Source organism: Citrus clementina, unplaced genomic scaffold (genome assembly GCF_000493195.1).
Source record: "Citrus clementina cultivar Clemenules unplaced genomic scaffold, Citrus_clementina_v1.0 scaffold_7, whole genome shotgun sequence".
Classification (NCBI taxonomy): Eukaryota; Viridiplantae; Streptophyta; class Magnoliopsida; order Sapindales; family Rutaceae; genus Citrus; species Citrus x clementina.
Window position 1 is genome coordinate 14,712,243 of NW_006262075.1, and position 21,002 is coordinate 14,733,244.

At 33.3% G+C, this 21,002-nt stretch overlaps 1 protein-coding gene and 1 non-coding gene across 2 annotated transcripts; both read right to left on the minus strand.

Annotated features, from left to right (window-relative positions):
* Positions 1-7,191: 7,191 nt before the first annotated feature.
* LOC112097107 lies at positions 7,192-7,298 on the minus strand. Its single transcript, XR_002904764.1, has one exon. It is a non-coding gene; the product is annotated as a small nucleolar RNA R71 (small nucleolar RNA).
* Positions 7,299-14,702: 7,404 nt separating this feature from the next.
* On the minus strand, positions 14,703-17,044 carry LOC18036008 (cytochrome P450 71A1). The gene is made up of 2 exons (XM_006427579.2): positions 15,958-17,044; positions 14,703-15,520 (listed from the first exon to the last, which is right to left on the minus strand). Exons 1-2 carry the CDS (start codon positions 17,008-17,010, stop codon positions 14,885-14,887), a joined length of 1,689 nt encoding a protein of 562 aa, XP_006427642.2. The 5' UTR covers positions 17,011-17,044; the 3' UTR covers positions 14,703-14,884.
* Positions 17,045-21,002: the final 3,958 nt, after the last annotated feature.

Consider the following 21,002-nt stretch of genomic DNA (forward strand, 5'->3'; position numbering starts at 1 on the left):
GGTTGATTATGTTTCAAAATGGGTGGAAGCAAAAGCCACCCGAACTAACGATTCTAAGGTTGTGGTAGATTTTATAAAGAGTAACATCTTTACAAGGTTTGGAACACCAAAGGAAATTATCAGCGACAGAGGCACTCACTTTTGTAACAGGTCAGTAGAAGCCCTCTTTCGAAAATACAACATCACTCACAAGGTGTCTACATCCTACCATCCACAAACTAGTGGGCAAGTTGAGGTGTCTAATAGGGAAGTGAAATCAATCCTTGAAAAGACAGTTAATCCGAATAGAAAGGACTGGAGCCTACGGCTTGATGATGTACTTTGGGCATATAGGACCGCATACAAAACTCCTATTGGTATGTCACCCTACAGGTTGGTATAAGGTAAGCCTTGTCATCTTCTAGTGGAACTTGAACATAAAGCATGGTGGGCTGTGAAACAATGTAACATGGAACTGGACGCCGCCGGCCAACACAGAAAGCTCCAATTGCAAGAATTAGAGGAAATTCGAAATGATGCCTATGAGCATTCACGAATCTATAAGGAAAAGAATAAGGTTTTTCATGACAAGCAGATCTTGAAAAAGAATTTTAAAGTTGGACAGAAAGTTTTGCTATTCCATTCTTGCCTTAAGTTGTTTCCAGGTAAGTTATGTTCTTGATGGGTTGGGCCTTTTGTTGTTATTAATGTTTTTCATCATGGTGCAGTTAAGATCAGGAGCTTAAAGACTGGTAAAGAGTTCAAATTTAATGGTCATAGGTTGAAGCCTTACTATGAAAACTTTCAGACACTCAATGTAGATGAGGCTCCACTTCATGAACCTGCGTACGTTGTTGAGTGAAACTTGAGAACCATGTCAGGCTGAGGACAATAAACCAAGCGCTTATTAGGAGGCAACCCAATGGCTGGAGAAAAGATTTTGAGAGCACGCCATAACAGATTTGATTTTTCTCCCTCTCATTCTCATTTACTTTACCCACTTTGTGTTGAATTTTGTTTGTTTCTGTTTGTGTGTCTCATCTCATTTCCCCATGTTTAATTCTTTCTTTTGTTCGCTTAGGATTACATTGAGGACAATGTAAGAATTAAGTGTGGGGGGGGGTGGATTTCGAACTTAGTTTTTGTTGCTTCGTCTTTTTCTTTTTCTTTTTAAAAAACCAACAAACCAAAAAAAACAAAAAAAAACATTGTTTTGAATATTAGCCAGTGATAAGAATTTGATTGACAATGAATATGGTTCTTAGAAAGGGTTGAATATTACCTTAGTTTATACTTGATTCTTGTGTTGATTTCCTCTTAATTGAGATTCTTTAAACCATGAGCACTAATATCAATTCTTTCATAATTTTGACTTAGAATTTGAGATTGACGCAGCCTAAGTTGAGAATTTTAGATTGAGTAAATGAATGTTTGTCTTGATTCTTATCTCCACAATACAGTGTAGTATACACATGCACCATAGTCAGAAATAGCTACCTATAACCCTTAAGAGTGAAGCTATCCTTGAGTAATTTGGGCCTATGTACCACCAGTATGTAGAGGATAATCTACCATGAGAAGAAGGCTACCTTAAGGGGTAGAGTGAAAGCTCCTGACCAAAAAAAAAAAAAAAAAAAGAACTTCAAAAGAAAATGCACACAAATGCCTGTAAAAGAAGAAAAAAAATTAGAGATCAAGATGATAAGATTAGTTTGACCTACTCTTTTCTTTGTTCGAGGCAAAGGCTGTTGATATTGAAGATTTTGGGAATGAATTTTAATTGAATTGATTCACACACACACTATGAGAATCAAAAGAGAGATGGGATTAACTATTGAATTAAAGTTAGAACTTCGATAATATTTGAAATTTTCTTTGAGCTATATGACTTATACAATCTTTGAGGCTATTTTTATTTTAAATTCTTTTGTTCTTTGTTCTAAAAAAAAAAACTTGCAATGATGTTTGTGGGTATCATCGCTGAAGCCCTCACGAGACTGTAACTCGTCCACTAGGGCCGCTTAGGGGTTTAAAGGCTTGTTGCATACGCTAAATGCAATCGTGATTTCCTACGAAAGTGGTCTAGTTTAGGTTTTCTTTTTATTTTTGTTCTAGGTTTGCTCGAGGACGAGGAAAGGGTAAGTGTGAGGGAATTTGATAAGTCCATATTTTTCATATATTTAGCTATTAATTTCTCTATCTTTTTCTTGTTTTGGTCTTACATATTCTAGTTATTTTAGTTAATTTTTAATTTAGTAAATTATATTTTATTGTGTTAATTTTTATCTTAGTTTTATTTATTTTGTTATTTAGGTATATTTTGGAATTAAAGAGAAATTAAATTGGAGCATTCAGGAAAGAAATTTAATTGAAGATTGAAAGACAAAAGTGCACAAGAGATCAAGAATTGGAAGGAATTAGAAAATAAATTTAATTAAAGCTTGTATGGGCCAAGCAAAATTAATGTTGCACATGGAGCTAAAATTAGAAAATGGAAGTCAAAAAGGAAGCCAAGCCAATTAACAAGCCAAGCCATCACATGAAAGCAAAATTGGAAAACAAAGATTGCAAACCAAAAGTGGCCACGTGAAAGGAAAGAGAATTTTAGGAAATCATTATTGGCTTATTAATCGAAGCATGCAAGTGGCGGTTTTGGGCTTTAATTCTTTCCAGGCAAGGGTTTAAAAAAGCCACAATTGAAGCATTACAAATAGGATCAAGCGGAAGCAACACTGGAGGGAAATCGGCAGCAAGAGAATTTGAGATTGCAGCTGCAAGAAGGAAAAAAACAAGGGAGACGCAGCAGCCGGAATTAAATTAAAACAAAGGCAGCCGCTTGAATTAATTTTGATGACTGGTTTTATCAATTCTCTTATTCCCAATTCAATTATGTTAGGCTAGATTTTTATTTGGTTGAGGGTGAATTCAAAACCCTAAACATGCTATGCAATTAAATTTAAATTCTATGATTCAATTTATTTCATTGAGATTGTTTATGTTCTTCTATAATTAATGTTCATGGTTTATTCTTGTTTTATTTGGGTGGCCAATTAGATAGGACTTGAATAAATTTTATTACTAGATTAAAATTCTTGATCCGTAATTGTCTTGATATTTTAATCATTAGTAGCAGGTTGGAATTAATGATTTCAATTGGAGAACATAACCTAGGTTAAATAATCCGAGCTTGTGTGTTTATTGCCTAGATCAACCTAATATATTTCTCTGTTTAATGCTTCCATTATCTTAAATTTAAAGAGCTTGTTTTAAATTATTTAATGGTTAGAGATTAGGTGAAGAGCTTATTTTGCCTAACGATACACTAAGGAAAGATTGAGACTAACAGAGCTTATTGTTATCTACGGTTGATAGTTTTAATATAAATTGATGATAGAATTGGTATATTATGTGCATGTTTGGTGGTGGCGAATGATCATTTAACCAAAGTTTTCATCATTATTATTTCTTTCTCCTTTAATTAGAATTTTTATTAAATTCTTGTTCGTAATTTTAATTTCTTTATTTCTTACTATTTAGTTAAAAATTCATAAACCCCCCATTTTATTTTTAATTGGCATTTTCTTTAGTTAGATTAATTTATATTATTATTACTATTACTATTATTTTATTTTAAATCTTGCTTTGGAGTTAATAATAAATATAACTAGCATAGTCTCTGTGGGATCGATCCTTACTCGCTCTGTACTAATTATTTATATTAGTGGTAAGATTTTAAATTTGGTGCACCTTAACGACACTACCACCTTTATCTCTAGTATCTTTACCCTGAGGTTTATTAATAGGTTGTTGAGGCTTTTGAAGCCCAAAATTACTACATAGCAACCATTTGCATAATGACCAAAGTGCTTATACAAAACACAATAAGAAACAATCTATTCAAAAATCATACCCAAAGTCAGAATCACCTTCACTAATCCAAAGGCAAGGTAAAAAATGTCACGAAACATCATTTTCTATCAAAACTGTAGCAAATGAAAGCCTATTAATAGAACCAATAGCATGGTCAACACGTAAAGTTTTCCCTATCACAGCAACGATTAAACATGATGCTTCTTTGCAATGAATAAAGTGAATAGGTACATACAGCAAAGAAACCCAAATAGAAATCACAAGGGACTCCTTAGAACAATAAATGGTAGTGGACCATTTAAAGATCCTCATAGCTTTACAATTGATATATCATGTCTGCCTAACCCAAATTTCTGGGATAGTCTTCCTCTAACTGAAGCTTTCTTAAAACATGTCAGTTATCAGGCAAGGTGCTTGAGTACTGCTTTTTAAGCCAAGGAGAAAAGAGAACTTACCCACCAGAGATAGCTTGAATGGTTTAGCCATGGTCGAAACCTCAGCAACTATAAAATGAATAGCAGGTTCGCCTCGATGAAGGATGCCCATATTAAAAAATAAAGATAGCCAATACAACAAAGGATTTAGAGGGCCTAGAGGCAACATTAGGGTCAAGGATGGACATTGGATTGACTGCAGAAGCATATAATAACTTAGGGATAGTAGAAGAGTAATAGGTAGAAGGATTTGTGCTGGTGGTCAAGCTAAGGTGGGCCCATAAATAGGTTGCACACTATCAGTGTTTGTTTTGTCCCGATCTAAGATTTGAGATAGATTGTGAGCATGCATTTGCAAAGAGGCAGTGGCTTGTTTGTGATTAATGGTCATTAAAGACATTATAGGCGGTTGGGCAGGATTAAGAAAGGCCAATCCAATGAGGGATGCAGCAGCTGTTGGTGATGAGTGGCAATGATAGAAGGCAACAAAGTCAATGGAAGCAACTGTTGGTGATGAGACGCATGCCACTGACTAGGGTTTGGCGCACGCGTGTGTGAAAGAGACACGATCAGTGGGATTTGGTAAGGGTGATGGCTATGAGGCAGTTGTAGGGTGCCATGGAAGGGATTAAATCATCACTACGGATGGTGGGGGGGGGGGGCGACGACATGAGAAGGAAAGCGAGCAATGTTTGGCAACATTGCAAGGCCAAAAGCGGCCACCAAAAGGAGTTGTGTGTGGTGAAAGGCCTTCCGGCTAGTTGCATGGTGGCCGGTGGTGAGGGGTGGTGCTGACAGTGTCTTGTCGCCACCATCGGCAGCCGGTGAGGCCATACCAGCGACAAGAAAGTAAAAGGAGTGTGGCGGCTATATGAATTGGGGTTTCATCGTTTTATCTTTTTTTTTATTAAATTATCTGGTATTTGATGAGCATATAATATATACATATTTTTACGCTTAATTATATGATTGTTAATTATTTTTATATGTTATTTTTAATTAATTAAATTATTTTGTTGAATAAGAAATTAATTGAAAGACAAGAAAACCAAAAGCGGAAGTCAATTTCTTCAAATAATGAATGGTGGACATGCATTTAGAAAACAAAGCTTTGGTGATGGCAATTGCACATGCATGGCTTTACAATTTTGGAAAGGAATTTAAAGGAACCCTTGAGCTTCCAATTTAAAAAAAAACGGGAAACAAACTTATGGCTTATGGCGTTGACAAGTAATGGTGGCATTAATTGGGAAAATTGACTTTACATTGGAAATTGGATCCAGCCAACAAAGTGTACAAGATTTGGCCAATAATTGCATGGTCCTGGGCATTATATGATGGTAAGCTAGAAACTAAAAAAAGGACGCAAGGAGAGACACGAGACAAAGCGAAGAGAAGGGTTGCAGCAATTTAATTTTTCATGGTTGGTTTTATTTATTTAGTTGTTCTCAATTCAAGTATATTTAATTAATTTTCTTATATTAAGGTTAAGGGTGAAATCTTATTCAATGAAATAATCATCTTTATATTTAATTAATTCCCCACATATGTGCTTTAATGCTTATAGTTTTTGTTTCACATGATTAGTTAGATGTTATTAAATTCTTTTAACCAATTGTATCATGTATTATTGATTGTTAGGATTAATATTTGACTAAATCTATGCTTAGATCTATAAAGTTTATATATAATTATCTTTGATTCTCTGTCTTTCATTAAATTATTTACATAGAGTGCTTAGGAAGATTTTGACTCTTTGTTATTTATTACGTTTACATAGGATGCTTAGATATCATACTATTAAGCAGAAAAAGAACTTACATAAGATTAATTTTAATTGGTCTTAATTGTTATATTCATGAGATGACATATATTGATTTCGAGTTGTCACTCTAAAATTGAGGATTAATTAACAATTAGATAATTACTAGTTGAATGGTGGTGGATTCTAAAACCTTGGTAATTTTTTTCTTATTGGATTCTCCTTTGCTTTAATTGTTTTCTTATTTTAATTAGTTTTATTTCTCTTAAAAACTCAATTTGCTCAACTAGGTTATGATTAATAAATTTTAGATTTAAATTAGACTTTTCAATTTATAACAATCCCTGTGGGTTCGATCTCGTTATCACTATTATATTTCTAGATTTGTGCACTTGCGAGTATATTAAAATTTTTCACAATAAATTTTTGGCGCTGTTGCTGGGGATTGTGCTAGAAAGTCTGTTTAATTTAGGTTGATTTGATTATTCCACTAGTTATAATTTAGGTTGACTTTTATTTTTATTAAAAAAACACAAAAAAGAATTTAAAATTTTACTTTGAATTCATTGTTTGGTTGTTTGATTTCTTTTATTTTAAATTTCGTTTATTTTTCACGGTTATTGGTTAATTTTTTTCTTTGTCTAGTTAGTTTATGAGTGTTTGGGAATGCGATTCAACAAATCGTTTGGTAAAAAAAGAGTCTAGAATTGAGAGTAATCAAGCTAGTTCTTCTCAAGTGATGGATGTCCCAAATAGAATATTGCCAGTACTACCACCAGTGCAAGCAAAGAAAACCCTTAGAGAATATTTTTCACCACTTGCAACCAACCAACCATCTTGTATTGTGCTGCCACAAACGACAACAGCACACTTTGAACTCAAGCCCTTTGTCATTCAGCTTTTACCACTTTCCATGGGTTAGAGAGAGAGGATCCATATTTGCACATTAAGGAATTTCTTGACATATGCTCTACATTTCGTTTTCAAAATTTTAATGATGAGTCAATTAGGCTTCGTATGTTCTCTTTCTCATTAAAAGACAAAGCAAAAGCTTGGTTGAAATTACTTCCTACTAGGTCTATTACTACGTGGGATGAATTGATTAATAAGTTCCTTACCAAGTTTTTCCCTAGGTCTAAAACAAATACCCTTAGGTGAGAGATAAGTGAGTTTTATCAAAGAGTTGGTGAACAATTTTACGAGTGTTGGGAAAGATTTAATGATTTACTCTTTAAGTGTCCCCACCATAGTTTTGAGAAATGAAAACTTATACAATGCTTTTATAATGGTTCAAGTATGTCAAATTATCATATGGTAGAGTTTATGAATGGTGGGAGATTTTTAAACTTACATGAAGAGGCTGCATGAGATTTCTTTAATTCACTTTATGAGAATTCTCAATAGTGGGATTATTCAAATCAAAGAGAAAAATCATCTTAAGTTTCACAAAAGAGTCTTTATTAAGTTAATGATGATTTTGATGTGAAAGCTACTCTAACTACTCTTTCTAGGAAAATAAATGCCTTAGCTATGAACCAATCCATGAGTCATCACCCTAGTGTAGCTAATGAGATTTGTGCTCTTCGTTCCAACCTATCTCATACAATACAAAATTGTCCATCATTACTAGCCTATCAAGAGGCTTATTCTGAGCAGGTACATGCCTTACAATCATATTAGAAAACCTCTAATAGTCCATATTCACTTACATATAATTCTAATTGGAGGAATCACCCTAATTTTTGTTGGAAAGAAAATCAACTTTTATCAAACTAAGGAGGGCAACAATTTAGCATGCCCAATCAACAATTTTTCCCTCCTAACCAAGTATATTCTCTTGCCCAACAACCTATGTCTCAATTTATTGCAACCCAACAAACAAAACATTCTTTAGAGAAACATTTCAAAATTTCATTCAGTCTACCCAACAAGCCTTTCAGTCAAACACTCAAGTTATTCTAAAGCTTCAACATTAATTGGGTCAATTAGTAACGATTGTAGTTGAGAGAGAAAAAGGAAAATTCTCAAGTCAACCAATTCCTAATCCTAACGAAGTGCATAAAGTTGGATCGAGTTCAAGCCATCAGCATGAAGAAACAAAATCTATTATGACCTTGAGAAGATGAAAATTATTTGACAATAAGGTGGAGGTTCGAACAAGAAAAATATTAGAACCTACTTCTGCAAATCCAGTTCCATCACAAGACACATCATCGGATGATCCAGAAGAAAGTAGCCCACCAACTTACATTCCTAATGCTCATTTTCCTCAAAGGTTAGCAAAGATAAATAAAGGGACTTCAACAAGTGAGATTATCAAAATCTTCAAGCAGGTTAGTATAAATATTCATTTACTTAATACTATTAAGCAAGTCCCTTCATATGCCAGGTTTTTGAAGAATTTATGCACTAAAAAGAGAAATTTGCATGTCACCGAAAAGACATTTTTCACTGAACAAACTAACAATTTACTTCAATGTAAAATGCCACCAAAATTTAAGGATCTGGGTTCCCCTACTATCTCATATGTTATAGGGAACCAATTTTTTGATAAAGCACTATTGGATTTAGGAACTAGTGTGAATCTCTTGCCTTATTTTGTTTACATGCAACTTTGACTAGGTGAATTAAAGTCAATTTCCATTATTTTACAACTTGCTGATAGGTTAATGAAAATAACTCGTAATATTATAAAGGATGTGTTGATACAGATTGACAAATTTTATTATCTACAGCTGATGATAGTGTAATTGCAGAAGTCAATGCCTTACTCGATGCAACTCCAATTATGGACACAACTGAATGGAAGATAAAGCCAAAACCACTGTCTCATTTGAGAAGAAGATTAGCCCATCTGTGGAGACAGCACCAAAATTGGAGCTTAAAGCATTGCCCGACACTCTATAGTATACATTTTTTGGAGAATTTAACACCCTACCTATTATTATTTCTTTTTCCCTTGATCTTGAGAAAAAAAAAGTAAGTTGTTGGGTATTCTAAAAGAGCATAAGGAGGCAATAGGACAGACCATTGCTGATATTAAAGGTATTAATCCAGTAGATTGCATGCTTCGTATTTATCTTAAAGAAAAGGGAAATTATCATTTGTATACCCTTAGTTTACTCCATTATAAGAAATACTACAACACTTTGAGGGTGTATCAATCGTCCACCCTAAGTTGACAAAATATATCAGCTGACCACCAAACCGTTAGTTGCCGTTTAAGTATGATGACGTCAGAAGGGTAATTTGGTCTTTTCATATGATACAAGTGATAATTTAAGGGCATACAAGTGATAAAAAGAGAATTTAAGGGCATACAAGTGATAATTTTCAAGGGTAAAATCGTCAATTCACTGTAACTCTGTTAACTTTCAAACGACAACTAACAGTTTGGTGGTCGGCTAATACATTTTGTCAACTAAGGGTGGACGATTGATACACCCTCAAAGTGTTGTAGTATTTTTGATAACAGAGCAAATGTAGGGTATATGAATGATAATTTTCCTAAAGAAAATGCTAAGCCTATTAAGGAGATGCAACGTAGGCTAAATCCTAACATGAAAGAAGTGGTAAGAGCTAAAGTAATTAAATTATTAGATACAAGAATTATTTATCCTATTTCAGGTAGCTCTTGGGTTAGCCCTGTGCAAATTGTTCTTAAGAAATCTGTTGTTACGGTAGTTAGTAATGCTAATAATGAATTAATTCCCACTAGAGTAATTACAAGTTGGCGTGTTTGCATTGATTATAGAAAATTGAACTCAATCCTAAGAAAAGATCATTTTTCTTTTTCATTTATTGATCAAATGCTTGATAGACTGACAGGTCATGACTTTTATTGTTTTCTAGATGGATATTCAGGTTATAATCTATAGCTCTAGAGGACTAGGAGAAAACTACTTTTACTTGTCTTTTGGAACTTTTGCATATAGGAGAATGTCATTTGGTTTATGCAATGCACATGTTACCTTTTAAATATGCATGCTTAGTATTTTTTCTGACATGGTTGAGAGATTTCTTGATGTTTTTATGGATGATTTTTCTATTTATGAAGATTCTTTTGATGAATGTTGGCAGCATCTAACATTATTTTTGTAGAGATGTAAAGAAAAGAGCTTGGTTTTAAATTAGAAAAAGTATCACTTCATGATAAAATAAGGTATTGTTCTTGGTTATATAATTTCCAGTAGAGGTATAGAAGTTGATAGAGTCAAGGTAGATTTAATTTCTAATCTTCACCTCCTAAATCCGTAAAAGAAGTAAGATATTTCTTTGAACATGTTGGTTTTTATAGAAGATTTATTAAAGATTTTAGTAAAATTTTTAGACCCTTATGCAATTTACTTATTAAGGATGCACCTTTTATTTTTTATGATTCTTGTCTTGATGCTTTTAAAAAAACTTAAGAAATTGTTGACTTCTTCACCTATTATTCAGCGACCTAATTGAGATTTGCCTTTTGAAATTTTGCGTGATGCATCTGATTATACTGTAAGAGCAGTTTTAGGACAAAAATTAGATCGTGTGCCTTATTTCAATTATTATGCTAGTATGACACTCAATGATGCACAATTGAACTATTTAATTATAGAAAAAGAAATGCTAACTGTGGTGTTTGCTCTAGATAAATTTAGATATTATCTTATAGGTTATAAAATGATTATTTTTACTGATCTTGCTACTTTGAAATATTTGCTCACTAAGAAAGATGCTAAGGCAAGATTGGTTTGTTGAGTGTTACTTTCAAAGGAATTTGATATTAAATTTAGAGATAAAAAAGGTTCTGAAAATGCTGTGGTAGATCATTTATCTCGCCTTGATCTTCAATTTATCTCAGAATCCTTTCCTTTGAATGAGGGTTTCCTAGATGAACAACTTATGAGTGTAAATATTGTACCATTGTTTGCTAATATAGTTAATTACCTTACTACTAGTCAAATCCCAGAACACTGGACCAAGTAAGATAGAACAAAGTTCTTATTCGAAGTGAAGAATTTCTTTTACGATGATCCTTATTTATTAAATATTGTGCTGATTAGATTATTAGGAGATGTGTTCCAGAGAATAAAATTCAAAGTGTCATCTCTCTTACGATGAACAAGCTTGTAAAGACCATTTTGGTGCTAAAAAGAGAGCAATAAAAATTTTATAGTGTGGTTTTTATTGCCCTACTCTTTTTCACGACGCTTATGTTTTTTGTTCTTTATGTGACAGGTGCCAACGCATGAGTAGCATTTCAAAGAGGAATATGATGCCACTCAATCTTATTCTAGTAGTTGAGATTTTTGATGTGTGGGGTATTGATATTATAGAACATTTTCCTCCGTCTTTTGATTATCAGTATATATTGGTTGCAGTTGATTATGTGTCGAAGTGGGTTGAAGTTGTTCCATGCAAAACCAATGATCATAGGGTTGTAGTGAAGTTCGTATAGAGTAATATCTTATCTCATTTTGGTTTCCCTAGAACAATCATTAGTGATGGTAGTACCATTTTTTGCAATAAATCTTTCAAAACTCTTTTGGACAAATATTTCATTACACACAAGGTTGCCACCCCATACCATCTTCAAACCAGTGGCCAAATAAAAATTTCTAATCGAGAGATCAAGCAAATTTTGGAAAAAACAGTTAGGCCAAATAGAAATGATTGGTCTTTGAGACTTGATGATGCATTATAGGCATAGAAGACTACGTTCAAAACACCATTTGGGATGTCACCTTATTGACTTGTGTATGGAAAAGCATGTTATCTACCAATAGAACTGAAGCTTCGTGCATATTGGGCTATCAAGAAATTCATTTTTGACATGCAACAGGCTGGTTCCAAGAGAAGATTACAACTAGCAGAACTTGAAGAGATCAAGAATAATGCTTATGAGAATGCTAAGATTTACAAACATCGAATGAAAGTCTTTCATGACAAGTACATTTTGAGAAACTCCTTTGCATTAGGTCAGAAAGTGCTTTTATACAATTCTCAATCTCTTTCCAGGTAAGTTACGTTCTCGATGGTTTGGTCTTTTTATAGTCCCTTACGGAGCAGTTGAGATTGAAAATCCTAAAAATAGTGATTTATTTAAAGTCAATAGTCAAAGATTAAAATTATTTTTAGAGTTAAAAACACTAGAAGTTGAGGAGTCACTTTTAGATGACCATGTTTACCAGGATTAATTAATCCCATCTTTACGTTCTTGTTTTATTTAAATAGTAGGTTTTCTTTTCTAGTATTTTTCTTTTCTAATGTTTTCTTTTTATTTCTCATTTTGTTTTAAGCTTCCCCAACCTATTTATGTGTGATCTCTCCAACTTTTTCTTTTATTATTTATGTTTAATCTTTTCCATTTTTGCATGCGTATCTTTTATTTATTAAAAAATGAGGACAATGTTCCGAATAAGTTTGGTAGTGGGAATAGTGTGTGCCTTTTTTATTTAAAAAATTAAAAAAAAATTGTTTGTTTTTATGTGAAAAGCCAATGATAAGAACTTGACTGACAATGAATATGATTCTTAGAAATGGTTGAATATTGTCTTAGTTTGTAGGTTCTTGTGTTAATTCCTCTTAATTGAGATTCTTTAAACTCTATGCTCACTAATATTAATTCTTTCTTAATTTTAACTAATATGAGATTGAAACAGCCTGAGTTGAAAATTTTATTTAGAGTAAATGACTGTTTGTCTTGATTTTTATCTTCACAATACAAAATAGTATACACAGACACCAAAGTAAAATATAGCTACCTTGAGAGTGAAGCTGTCATTGACTAATTTGGGCCCATGTGCCACCAATTTATAGAGGATAATCTACCATGAGAAGAAGATTACCTTAAGGGATAGAGTGAAAATTTCTAACTATGGTTAAAAAAAAGAAAAAGAAAAAAACTCAAGTGCATATGCTGAAATGAAAAAAAAAATCAAAAGAAAATGCATATAGAAGTCTGTGAAAAAAAAAAATTTTAAAACAATTTTAAAAGCCTTTTTAATTTTTGTTTTTAAAAAAAAAAAAAAGCCTTCAAAAAATTTTTAAAAATTTTTTTTTTTTTTTAAAGAATGGGGGACGTGCATTCCTTTTTAAAGATTCGGTGATGGCAATTGCACAAAAATGGCTTTACAATTTTGGAAAGCAATTTAAAGGAACCCGCGAGCTTGCAATTTAAAGGAACCCGTGAGCTTCCAATTTAAAAAAGGGGAAACAAACTTATGGCTTATGGCGTTGACAAGTAATAGTGGCATTAATTGGGAAAATTGACTTTTACATTGGAAATTGAATCCAAATTGGATCCAGCCAATAAAGTGTACGGGATTTGGCCAATAATTGCATGGTCCTGGGCATTAATAATGGCAAGCTAGAAACTAAAAAAAGGATCCAAGGAGAGACACAAGACAGAGAAGTGAAGGGCTGCAACAATTTAATTTTTTCTATGGTTGGTTTTATTTATTTTATTTTGTTGTTCTCAATTTAAATATATCTAATTAATTTTCTTATATTAAGGTTAAAGATGAAATTTTATTTAATAAAATAATTATTTTTATATTCAATCAATTCCTTACATATGTGCTTTAATGCTATTATGATTCTTGTTTCATATGATTAGCTCGATGTTATTAAATCCTTTCACTAATTCTATCATACATTATTAATTGTTAGAATTAATATTTGATTAAATCTATACTTGAATCTATAAAACTTATATATGATTATTTTTGATTTTGAGTTTTTCATTAAATTGTTTACACAAAGTGCTTAGGAAGATTTTGACTCTTTGTTATTCAATATGTTTACATATGATGCTTAGATATCATACTATTAAGCAGAAAATGAATCTACACAAGATTAATTTTAATTGGTCTTATTAATTTTATTCATGAGACGACATATATTGATTTCGAGTTGTCACTCTAAAATTGAGGATTAATTAACAATTAGATAATTACTAGTTGAATAGTGGTGGATTATGAAACCTTGGTAATTTTTATTTTATTGAAATCTTCTTTGCTTTAATTATTTTCTTATTTTAATTAGTTTTATTTCTCTTAAAAACTCAATTTGCTCAACTAGGTTAGGATTGATATTAATTTTAGATTTAAATTAGACTTTTCAATTTATAACAATCCCTGTGGGTTCGACCTCGTTATCACTATTGTATTTCTAGATTCGTGCACTTGCGACTATATTAACGTTTTTCACAACAGTATTCGAAGACCACATTGGGCTTTGACTAATCCATATTTGAGCCGGGTATGACCATTAGGGTGGTAAAACTCTCCTAATAAGTATTTAACGCAACTGCATTCACAAGTTTCGAACCGAGAATCTTTGTTAAGATAAAATATCCCCATGCCAGCTAATCTACGCGCTTATTGGTTTCATCTTTTTATCTCTTACAGTTCTGCTATGCATGCTCGCCGAGGGAATGATTGATTGAGACATTCAATTTGATATTTAAAAGTCTAACCAAAGAGTATTTTGAGCTTGAGTTTTACCTTAACGAACCATTTTCATAGATTCATAAGTTTGTCCTTATTACATACATATGAATCTTTTACTACAACGTCCAAGTTTGTTCAACCATTTAGGTACAATATAATATGGAAAAAATAATAATCTTATTCAAATAACCATACACTTAAGATTTTATATGAAAATAACTCAACTAATTTATTGGTCAGAAATTTTATTTATGACAAATAAAAAGTAAGCTTTAAAAAGCATAGATCCGTAATACAATTTATTTACTGCTTTGGTTAATGCTTCCAATGCTGGAGGCCTCCCATTATAGATTTAAACAACGAGAACTTTAACCAGCAGCTGTATTTACTTAAAATGGACAAGAAGGTTACTCACATGAGTAAAGATGAAGAGAAAGCCGAGGTTTACTAGGGACAACAACAAGTGGGGTTTTTCTAGACATTGTCAGTCCAAATCTGTCCTCCATATCCAAATCCTCATTCTTCATATCACCAGGTAATTTCCATTCAAAACCATATAAAAGATTTGCCAAAGTTGACTGAATAACCTTAAGCCCTAGAGCATAACCCGGGCATATCCTCCTCCCAGATCCAAATGGCAGCAGTTGAAAATCATGTCCTTTAACATCAATATTTTTATCGATGAATCTGTGAGGCCTAAATTCATTAGGCTTTTCCCACATGGTTGGATCTCTTCCTATTGCCCATACATTAACAACCACACGAGTGTTTCTTAGAATGTCATAGCCAGCAACTCTGCAATCATCTCTAGCAACCCGAGGAAGAAGCAATGGTGCCACAGGGTGGAGACGCATCGTTTCTTTAACAATTGCTTCTATATATGGAAGGTTAACAATGTCCTTTTCTTCTACCCATCTGTCTTTCCCAATCACTCTATCTAGTTCTTCAGTCGCCTTTTGAATAGCTTCTGGATTTTTCAAGAGCTCTGACATTGCCCATTCCACGCTGATTGCCGATGTGTCAGTTCCAGCAGTTAATAGATCCTACGATCAAAATGAAAAAAGAATTATGATGATACAGATTTCCAATACAGAAGACACCTTGATAGTTGCATTATTTGGTGATGTTTAAATTACTCTGTGGGGAAACTATTGCCTCAATCATTTAAAAACCAAATTATTTTCTGTTTTATTGCACATATCAATTTAGTACGTTATACTTAAAAGAGTTAATTTCCATTAATGACTAGATAAATTGGTAGATTTTAATTTATCCCCAAGCTGTTAGAAACATCAATGTAGCCCTCATTTATCAGTACACGAGAATCAAATTCTTTCTCGATCCTTTTGCTTCTCAGTAGTAAACCATGAGAAAGGGTTTATTATTTTCAAAAGATTTGGAAAATAAATTGAAATATGTCATACTTGAAAACTACTATTTAGTTTTTCAAAAAAAGTACACGAATTAAATTCAAATTTACCTGGATTAGTGCCTTTATATGTTCTCTTTCAAGCTTAACTTCAAGAGAAGGATCATCCGCAAGTTGCATAAGAACATCAACCATATCATGAACCCCATAACCCTTAACTGATTTTCTCCTCTCATGGTGCTCATCTAAAATACCCTCGTAAAATTTATCAAGCTTCTTGCTCACATCCTTCATTCTCTTAACATGCCCTTGTAAATCAAAAGAAGCAAGCCATGGAATTGAGTCCCCAATATCCAAAATACCAATAAGCAAGAACAATTCTTCAATCATTTCCGTGAAGTCTTTTGGAGTCACAGTATTTTTTTCAGCTTCGTCCGTATACCTTTTCCCCAACACCATCCGACAAATCAAAGTGAGATTGAGTGTGTAGAGACGATCTTTCAGATGAACAGGTGTGGAAGCTGATTTGAACAACTCCGAGAGGAAAGCATTTCTTTCTTCTACCCTTATGTACTCAAACTGATCCAAGCGTTTTGCACTGAGAAGTTCCATTAAGCAGATTTTGCGAGCCTGGCGCCAATATGGGCCATAGGGTGCGGTTGACATTGCTGAGTAATTGTAAGTTGTGTACTTCCCAGCAAGAAGAGCTGGCCTTGAAGCAAAGCTAATGTCATGAGTCTTGAGCAGAAGCTCTGCTACTTCAGCTGATGAGCCTACAACAACCGGGGAGAGGCCGTATTTTAGGTGCATAAGGGGGCCGTATTTTTGGGAGAGAGAGTGGATGGAGACGTGAGGGAGAGGGCCGATGAGGTTCAGGTTTCCGATCAATGGCCATGGCCTTGGACCCGGTGGCAAGTTTAGTTTACGGGAAAATTGGCGGCGAAACAAGAAGAGGACGATGGGGAGGAAGAAGAGGATTGAGTAAAATATAGCTGAGTTTGAAGGACTAGTCATAGAATTTTCCATTATTTTGGATAAACTGTAAAAGGTGGTGACGATGATTTGATTATTGTGTCTGTGAAAATGGAAGTGAAAGAGGTATTTATAATGATATAAACAAGGAAGAGTAAAATAATCCCATTCCATTGTAGATTTGAAAAGCATAAAGCAAGGGATATTTTGGTACTTTTATTAAAGAATAATTTATTTTTTCAATTCTAACTTGAAAATGCATGATATATCAACATTAATGTTTTTGCTTGGTGGTCGTCAGCTCATTATATATAGATGTATAAAATTTAAATGACATAAACGTGCTCTGCAGAGTTAGGCATGCACGTGTAACACAACATTTGTTACTACTTATTAGACGGCCTTAGTCCAGATACTAAGCACTTCCTATTTCAGCCTCTATTTTAGGCTGGAGTAAAATTTGAAATGCTCTTGTATTTATTCTTTGAAAAACTTTTGACCCCACACTCAATATTTTTGTTATAATTCGGTTCTTTTACGAATTCGGGTTGGTATGAAATAATAGAACAAGTAAGAACTGTGAAAGCTGTAATATAGTTGTTTGGTTGTTGAGAAAAAAAAAAGGAGAAAATAAAGGGAAAAATGAAATTGAAATAAAAGAGTTGTATTATTATTACACACAACTGTACATGAGCGAATTGTATTTATATTGTATCAGTGTAACTAACTTGTTAATAACAAATTTATTAGCTGACCAATAGTAGAATGACAAATGTACAATCTTAAACAAACTTGTGCCGACTAACTAACTAATGCAACTTGCTGAGCTTTAGCTGGTAAGCATGCTAGAACCTTCTAAATCATGTTGGAACCTTCACATTCCCCCTCAAGTACAACATTGGGAACAATGTTGAGCTTGGAATGAAGATAGTAAAATGGCTAAGAGGGTAAGGCTTTATTGAAAATATTTGTTGTCTGATCAAGGCTGGGAATATTTGAATGTGCAAGCTTTTGTTAGCTACCTTTTCTTGTAAAAAATGAACATCAAATTCAATGTGTTTAGTCTGAGAGTGAAATTTAGAATAGCTGGCTAGAGCTATGGTACTTTGGTTATAATACCAAATAACATGGATAAATCGAGGAGAAACAACAAGTTTAGTAAGTAAGGATCTAATCTAGAGCACTTTGAGGCTACTATAGCAAGGGCACTATACTCAGACTCATTGTTGGACCTGAAAACTACAGACTGCTTTTTAAAACACCATGAGACCAGATTAGGTCCTAAATAGACATAATAGCTAGCAACTAATCTTTCATCATCTCTATCAATTGCCCAATCTGCATTTGAAAAACATTCAAGATAAAGTGAACCTGATAAGTAGAAAAGAAGATCAAGATTAATGGTGCCTTTAAAATATCTCAGCACCCCTTTGCAAGCTTGCCAATGGACCTCAATAGGAGTACTAAGGAATTGACCGAGCTTATTAACAGAAAATGCAATTTTTGGTCTTCTGAGATTGACATATTAAAGAGCACCAATTGTGCTTTTATACAAGCTAACATCTGAGAATGAAACACTATTAGTTTGAGTTAAAGGATTCCCAGAAGCCATAAGAGTAGCACATGGTATGCCATCTTACATATTGACTTTGGCAAGTACATTAGCTACATATTTGGATTAAGAAATAAGCAAGCCAGCAGTATTTTGAGTAACTTGAATACCCAATAAATAATGAAGATCTCCCAAATCCTTCAAGGAAAATGTTGATTTCAAATCAATGATAATTTAAGCAATTAAAGAATGACTGGATCCAAATACTATGATATCATCAACATATAACATGAGAAGAGTGAGCTGGTTAGCTTGTCTTTTAAAGAGTTGGAGTTAGAGAAACCCCACTAAGTAGTTAAAGCTAGTTTAAATCTTTCATACCAGGTTCTTAGGGCTTGTTTAAGCCCATTTCAAGCTTTATGAAGCTTACACACATGAGTAGGTCGAGCTAGATCAATAAAACCTTCTCTTTGTTGCATATACACCTCCTCTGTCAAATAACCATTGATAAATGCACTGTTGACGTTAATTTGTCTAATTACCCACTTGTGAGTCACTGCCATGCTTAAAATAACTTTGATGGTTGAAGATTTCACTAGTGGACTAAATGTTTCTGTATAGTTAATGCCTTCTATTTAATGAAAGCTTTTTGCCACAAGTTTGGCTTTGTACTTGCTATGCTGCCATATATATTATACTTAATTTTGAACACCCATTTTTTCCCAACAACTTTAATAGGGTGTGAGGGATTAACAAGTTCCCAAGTATTATTAGCAAGCAGAGCTTGAAACTCTTCTGTCATGGTTTATTCTAATTTGGATCAGCAAGTGATACTGAGACACTAGCTGATTCTTTTTTTGTTAAACTGATGGGTGGAATTGTAGGTCTTTAATTTGAAAATACCAACTGTTGTGCAAATTTTATTGAACTCGCAAGTGCACGAATCTATTGTAGAATAGATTAATGGTGACGAGTATTGATCCCATGAGGAAATGGATTTTAATTATATGTAGAATTAATTTAAATATGAGGGTGGTTGGATTTGTGGTGAAAATGACTTAGATTATCCTAAAATTAGAATTGAAATGGCAAGAATAAATTGAAAAGAATTCTATTGAAATGACGTACTTAGGTATCTAGATCCGTATCAATATGCACCATGGGCTAAATATTCCTTATTAATACCAATTAAATCACGAGGGGGGAATCCATGCCTCATGAACCACACTCTAATCAATATGGTGCTAAGGGCTTATCGTGCCAAATAATAATAACCTTGTACTAGGGAGCCGGTGTAACTAGGACGGTATCTAGACAAGATTATTATTATTTGTCGACGAAAAGTCAAATCATCCATAAAAATTAGAGGAAAAAAAAAATAAATTTACCAAATAAAGCCCATAACACATGTTGAGACTTCACTTTCAACCCAAGCTTGAAAGGAAATTAGCTACTCATAATTGAACTAGGGGCAAAATGAAAATTTATTAAAATACATAGAAAATACAAGATGGAGAAGGAATAACAGAAAATGGAGTCTAAAAATGGATTCAGAGCTATTAAATTAGGGGGAGAGGCCCCCTTTTTATAGATACATTGAGTAAATCGTAGCCATCAGATTAAAAACAGTTTGGACGCTCAGGATTACACCACGTCATCAGTCAACAGTACGCGGTTTGATCACATGGGTGAACAGTAACATGGTTTGACCCTGGTTGAACAGTAACACGGTTTGGTTAAAAATAATCCTGTGTAATGCATGTACCATATGCGAGATTTTTGGTTCACTGATATGCTGCCACGTCATCGATCAACAGTGTATAAGAATTTTAGTCCAACAGGATCGTGACACCTCATCAGTGAATGCCACATCATCGGTCAATGCCACGTCATCGATTCGTCTATGTGAACAGTGTCGTGAACAGTAACGTAGACAGTACCGTACATGTGAATAGTGCCGTACATGTGACTGTTTTGCCGTCTCATCTCTCGTTCATTGTGAAATGACTATGATGCCCCTAAAATACATAAAATACTTAATTAAAATAAAACACACATAATTAAATTACAAGAAGCTTAAATACATAAAAGTAATGGTTGTTAGTAAGGCTTGAAATGTAAAATGACGATTTTCTCCTTTATAAATATGCATTTTCTAACACTTAACACACCCCCCAACCAGCTTATTGCTAATCCCTAGCAAATAAAGCGAAAACAAAATTCAATTTCAAAATGATTTTTTTTTTAACAATCATGTTTATTCAATCAGACTAATGATAGTAATCAAATAAAAATATAAGCATTATCTCCAGTCTAAAGAAACATCACACCCACATCAACCATCCACATGAATCAGCCCAGTAGACTTTGTCATAGCTACTTTCAAGAATGATATGTCAAACCCCAAAATCTCACTGGAAGTAGTGACACTCTCACAAAGAAATTAAACCCAATAAAAATAGTCACTCTAATGAATGGTAATTGAGAGAAAATAATAAAGAAGTGATATCACCTGCTCTCACCAAGATGAAAGAAATATGCCCTCAGCTTACAAATAATATGATCTCAAGTCAAATAAAAATACTAATCAACCCAATTTATTTGTTTATTTATTTTTTATGCACCACTACAT